At 49.6% G+C, this 6,000-nt stretch overlaps 1 protein-coding gene across 2 annotated transcripts in view; it reads right to left on the bottom strand.

Moving 5' to 3' along the window:
* Positions 241-6,000, bottom strand: part of MRPS24 (mitochondrial ribosomal protein S24) — a 46,548-nt gene continuing 40,788 nt past the window's right edge. The window contains exons 5-7 of one of the 2 annotated variants that reach the window (XR_002340520.1): positions 4,791-4,952; positions 1,754-1,849; positions 241-1,007 (exon numbers count right to left, since the gene is read on the bottom strand). Coding sequence is in view for 1 of the 2 variants with exons in the window: in XM_021079350.1 (XP_020935009.1) it covers positions 1,806-1,849; positions 4,791-4,952 (206 nt within the window). In the remaining variant the exon portion in view is untranslated. Of the gene's footprint in view, positions 1,008-1,645; positions 1,850-4,790; positions 4,953-6,000 lie in introns of those variants that run through there. The other variant, XM_021079350.1, reaches the window with a different exon arrangement.

The raw sequence follows: 6,000 nt of genomic DNA, 5'->3' as shown, positions 1-6,000 counted from the left end.
CAAATGGGAAAAAAAAAAAAGAAAGAAAGAAAAAAAAACCCCACGGATTTCCCACTGTTCCCACTGTCGTTCTGTGGGTTAAGGACGTGATGTCATCTCTGTGAGGATGCGAGTTCCATCCCCGGCCTTGCTCAGTGGGTTAAGGACCCAGCGTTGCTGCAAGCTGTGGGGTAGGTCACAGATGCAGCTCGAACCTGGCCTTGCTGTGACGGTGGTGTGGGCACCCGCTGCAGCTCCAGTTTGACTCCTAGCCTGGGAACTTCCATGTGCCGCAGGTGGGGTGGTAAAAAGACCAAAAAAACAAAACAAACAAACAACTCTGTAAATGGGCTGATTTGAAATGACCTGCTTTGTGAGGACGAACCGATTGTAGAATACATTCTTCTATAAATGTAATTCCTGAATTTCTAGAGAATAGAAGCATAGAAGGCTATGACTGAGTTAAAGTTTTCTATTGCTTTTTGGGAAAATGCTACGATAATTTGGATTCTTTCACATTCTGGCCCTCCTGGGCCCTGAGAGTCCACGGCTGACCACGGTGGACTTGCCCTGTGCGAAGCTCAGCCCTTCCCCCAAGGACAGAGGTGACGCAGACCTGGCACCACCTGCCAGCTCACGGAACTTCCACCAAAGCCACGGGCTTTCTGTGCCTCGTCCATCACGGGATGATCGCGCTCATTAAAATAAAGCACTGATTTGATTTTTCCAGAGAGCTTCATTAGAATAAGGAAAAATTAAATTTACCAAGGAAAGGAGGAAATGGTTGAATAATAATATGACAGGTAATTGAATTCTAGGTCCGTGAATGCCCTGGTGTGATTCAATTCTGACACATGGAGCCAGGGATGAGAGGAGGAAGGCCTCTTCCAGCAGAAACCTGCTGATCCCCAAAGCCGCCTGGTGTTCCTGGCCATCCGGTTCCCTTGGTGACAGGTGACCTCTTTACTCCAAGGGCAGAATCTGGTCCTTGCAGAGTGGCTTTGGGGGACTTAGACATTACTGAGAATCTACAGCACACCAGAGAGTGATACTGAGAGTTCCCGTTGTGGCTCAGCAGGTTAAGAACATGACTAGAGGAGTTCTCAGTGGTTAATGAATCTGACTAGGAACCAGGAGGTTGCGGGTTCGATCCCTGGCCTTGCTCAGCGGGTTAAGGATCTGGCGTTGCTGTGGCTGTGGCGTAGGCCAATGGTTGCAGCTCTGATTCGACCTCTAGCCCCGGAACCCAACTAGGCCACAGGTTTGGCCGGAATAAGGAAAAAAGAGTGTGAAACTGTAACAGCACTTAACCCTCAGACACCCAGTGAGGAGGACAACAGATTTCCATTTTGCTTATTAGATAACAAAGGCCCCAGGAAAATGGAGACATTGCACACACAAAACAGTGCAGAGCTGGGCGTTAACTCCAATGTTTCTTTTCTTCTTCTTCCTTTTTTTTTTTTTTCGGTTTTTGGGGCCACCTGAGGCATATGGAGGTTCCCAGGCTAGGGGTCGAATCAGAGCTGCAGCTGCCGGCCTACACCACAGCCAGAGCCATGCCGGATCCGAGCCGCATCTGCAACCTACATCACAGCTCACGGCAATGCTGGATCCTTAACCCACTGAGCGAGGCCAGGGATCAAGCCCAAATCCTCATAGATACCAGTTGGGTTAGTTACCGCTGAGCTGCAACAGAACGCCACGCCTGTGTTTCTGATGCTAACTTGCATGTTATTTCTACCACACTCATGGTTACTTCCAAAAGGTTGCTTACCTCAAGGTGAACAAGGAAGCGGGCATCCTGCTGGGACCGGCTCATCTGTTTACTAAGCTCCTCTCAGGTTCTTCTTCCTGGCATCTTTTCTCAAGTCTAGGCAGTATGAGAGGGGACATACTCTGAAGTTTTGTGAAAGGACTCAGCCAGTGTGCAAGTGGCCAGTTTACTTAGGAGTAAATTAACATTTTTTTGGAGTTACTGCTGTGACACCACGGGTTAAGGATCTGGCATTGTCTCTGTGGCAGCTCAGGTCACTGCTGAGGCGTGAGTTTGACACCCAGCCAGTTGCAGTGCATTAAAGGATCCAGTGTTGCTGCAACTATAGCACAGGTCACAGCTATGGCTCGGACAGGTCACAGCTGCAGCTCAGATTTGATTCCTGGCCCAGGAACTTCCAAATGCCTCGGGTGCAGCCAGAAAAAAAAAGAGTAAATTAGCAGTTTTTAAAAATTCATAAATAAGCAAACATTTTTTTAAAGAATAATACTCAATGCTTGGGGCTTACAATGTGGTAATACCCTAATAGACTGTTAATGAGAATGTCCATTGCCTCAATCTTTTTAAAAAGTGACTTGGACATTGTTATAAGTTGAATTTTGTCCTCCTAAAATTCATATGTTGAGGTCCTGGACTCCAGGCCCTCAGCATGTGATCATATTTGGAAATAAGCTTTTTAAAGATGGAATCAAGCTGAGGAGTTCCCACTATGGCACAGTGGGTTAAGAATCTGACTGCAGCAGCTCAGTTTGTGGGCTCGATCCCTGGCCAGGGTTAAAGGTGCAGCCATAAAATTAAAAAAAAAAAAAAAAAAAGACAGAATCAAGTTGAGATGAGATCATTCTAGAACAAAATGGGCCGCTAATCCAATATGACTGATATCTTTACCCAAAGGGGAAATTTGGACCCAGAGACACAGAAGGAGAACCATGTGACGAGACACCCGGAGAAGTCAGCTGGTGACAAGCCCTGGAACAGCTCCTTCGGGGCTCAGAGGGAACCACCCTGATGACACCTTGATCTTGGACTTGCAGCCTCCAGACTTTGAGACAAGCAGTTCTGCTGTGGCACGTGTGTCACGGCAGCCAGAGCAAAGCAGTAAAGGGGATGCGCCCCGAGAATCTGAAACCCCCCCATAGCTGCCGGCATGGGAATTTCTTGCCTTTGGCTGCTTCCTAAGAAGTCATGCCCCTGACGTAGATTCATTTCTCCGGCCTTCCCCCTCTGCGTGCTGTTGCAGGAGGCCGTTCCCAAGTCCTCCAGGGCCCTGCTCATTTCTGTAAGTTCTCTGGGAGCTTAAGCTTCAGCCACCAAGAGATCTCTCGTCGGTTTTCCTCTCCTGGTTTGGCCTCCCTGGGTGAATCAGCTGTCACGCTCCATTCAAGGACATTCCTGCCCCTGGGCACTGCCCTGCCACAGCCCCCGTGCCCTGGGTTCTGGTCATACTTGGAGCTGAAGCCCAGTCTCTCCTCTGGGACGTAGAAGTGAATCTGGGGGTCTGCTGGGCCTCAGGAGGCAGGCGGGAGGGATGTCACCTGTCAAGAGGACCCCACGACCACTGAGGGGTCTGGACCTGCCTGGTGTGCAGCTTTCTCGTCCACTTGAAGATGAAGTCCCTCCAGCCAGCGGGCCCCTTGGTTCTGAGCCGCCTGGTCCTTCAGACACATGTGATCTAGTGATGACCCCTGTTTGGCCACCTGTCCCGCTTCCCGGCCACTGTGTGACAGCCACACCTGTTCTCCTCTCCCAGCCGCTGCTGCAGCCACCTGCCCTCTCACTCGGAGCAGCATGACGGCATGAGAATTCGGCCACGTGAGACAGGCAGTCCAGGGACGCGTCCTTCTTTTTCAGGTCCGAGCTTCCGGATGCCCTCTGTAGTGAGAAGCAGGACCCAGAGCCCCTCCAGTCCTCACTGACTGACTCCTGTGCTTTGGAAACTTCCAGACTGAAAGGAATTCTGATGTTAAACAGGGGCTCCTTGTGTGGCCTGTTTGCAGAACCGCACAGGCTGGAGCAGCCGTGTTGACCTCTGACCCTTGGCCCGCTAAGCAAAACAAGGTGAGGGTTTCTCGGGCAGCGTGGCGGGGGCGGGGGGGGGGGAGGACCGGAGGAAAAAAATCTGACCCTCTTTCCCCTGAAGGTGATGAATAGCCCCCGTTTCAAGCCAGGGCCCTCTGGCCCTTCTAGTCTGTGCTCTAGTTTTAAAAAGCGGGGGATGGATGAGCGCCTTTCAACTGTTTACCAGGAGAAGGACAAAGATCGGGTTACCAGCCCTGGGTGATTCATCTTTTCTCCCAAATCAAAGCCTGTGTCCGCGTGAGTTCATCTTCCGTGTGCAGGCGGTCGGGGCAGGAGGCCGGGGCCAAAGGCCCCGGAGAAAGAGGGGGAACCAGGAGCGCAGCCAGTGAGCGTCCGGGGCTTTTTTCTGCCTTCACTTTAGGACCTGAATGGCTCTGTTGGGTTTTTGGTGTCTCTTTTTTTCAGCAGAAGGGTCTCTGGTTTCCTTTCCATCAGGACAACTGAGGATGTTTCTCCAAGGTTCCTAAGCTGGGAGGTTTTCTAATCCCAGAGACGTTTCCACGGCAAAAATCTGTGTTTGTGTTTAGAAACACTGCTGTTGGAACCGTGAGAACCCAAATTCGTATTTGAAGGGGAAGGGGCTGTGGGTCTGAGACAGACGGATGCCCTGACCGCTGACGCTGTAAATGTCTAGAACATTCCGAACACAGAGAACATGTTCAAGGACAGAAAATAACCTTCTGAACACCTAGGTGTTCCTTATAAACTTCCGACATTCCGCCGTATGTGCCAGCTTTCACTAAGAAATAGAATATGCACCGAGACCTCGGAAGCCCCTCCGCTCCTCCCTGTCCTTAAGTCAGAGTTTCTCCTTCCCCGATGTTACCATGTCCCTGCTACAGACGAATGTCTCTGTAAACAATACACAACAAACCACTGAATTTTACCGAAGGTGTCATTCAGGAGTGAGCTTTGCTTTCGGGCGATGTGATGTTTTCGGGTTTGGTAATATACTCACCGAGGCAGCACCGGTCCTTTTGAAGGAGCGCATCCCGTGTATGGTGCACTTTCAGCATGATGACCATGGGGACATCGGTGCCTTCGGTCCGGAGCTGTGGAGGATCGGAGGCTTCACCCCACTCACCAGCTAACGAGTTAGGCTGCCTCTGTCTCATGAATGCTGGTAGGAGAAACGAGATTCCTGGGTCAGAGATGAGAGCCTTCATTATTCACAGCGTCAAAGCAGCGGCCAGAGTGCCAGCATGTGTGGGCTGGCTCCCTGAACCCTAAAGCCCGCAGGGTGGCGTGGGGGTCCAGATGACAGCTGCACATGTGGTGGGTTGGGTTGCAGAAAAGGACCTCTGAGTTTGGGGATCCTGCAGATTTGGGGCAAGCAGTAAGCAAGCTGCCTCTTTGCCCTGGAGTGAAAAGTTCCCTCGTCCTTTGAAGGAAGGGCCTCCCTGCCAATACAGCCCTGAGGATGGCTGGTAAGAAGTGTCAAGGCTTTGCAGTCTTGGCACAGCCAGTAAGTCTTATAGGAAAACCAGAAGCCCAAGGCAGACCATGTCTCCCAAAGCTTCCGGGTACCAGTTCTTACAGGGGTCCCTCGGGTGTGCCATTTGTCTCCTTCCCCAGCATGTGTGAGAAGATTTGCTTCTTTCCAAATGGTTTTTCACAGTGATTGTCGGAATTTACCATCTCCCCCCACAGCATACGGGGTTTTTCTTGCTTCTTTGTCTCCTGTCCAACCCTTGTGTTGGCAGACACTTTCATTTGTGCTGACAGCTATAGAAGGATAATGCAGGTGATGTGAATGTGTTCCCTGGATGACTGATGAGTTTGAGCATCTTTTCATTTACAGCGTTGACCTTGTACTTTCCTTCTCTGGCCTTTGCCTTTTCATGCCTTTTGCCTGTTTTTATGGACTTCCCTTTTCCCAATTGATTTGTAAGTGTTCTTTGTACAAATGGTATATAATTCTTTGCCATTTATATGTATTAATAACAGCTATTCTCACTCTGCAGCTTGTTTTCTCACTTGGTACATAGATTTTTGTTTCAGAGAAAAAATTTAAAGTTTGAAATATGAAAAAGAAACTAAGAAAAAATTCCTTTTGCCATAGCATCAAAAAGAATAAAATACTTAATAGTAAGTTTAACTGAGTAAGCGAAAGAGCTGTAAACTGAAAACAATAAAAACATGGATGAAAGAAAGACTAAATGGGAAGA

This window comes from Sus scrofa, chromosome 18 (assembly GCF_000003025.6).
Source record: "Sus scrofa isolate TJ Tabasco breed Duroc chromosome 18, Sscrofa11.1, whole genome shotgun sequence".
In the NCBI taxonomy this organism is placed as follows: Eukaryota; Metazoa; Chordata; class Mammalia; order Artiodactyla; family Suidae; genus Sus; species Sus scrofa.
This window is presented reverse-complemented; position numbering and strand designations above follow the sequence as displayed.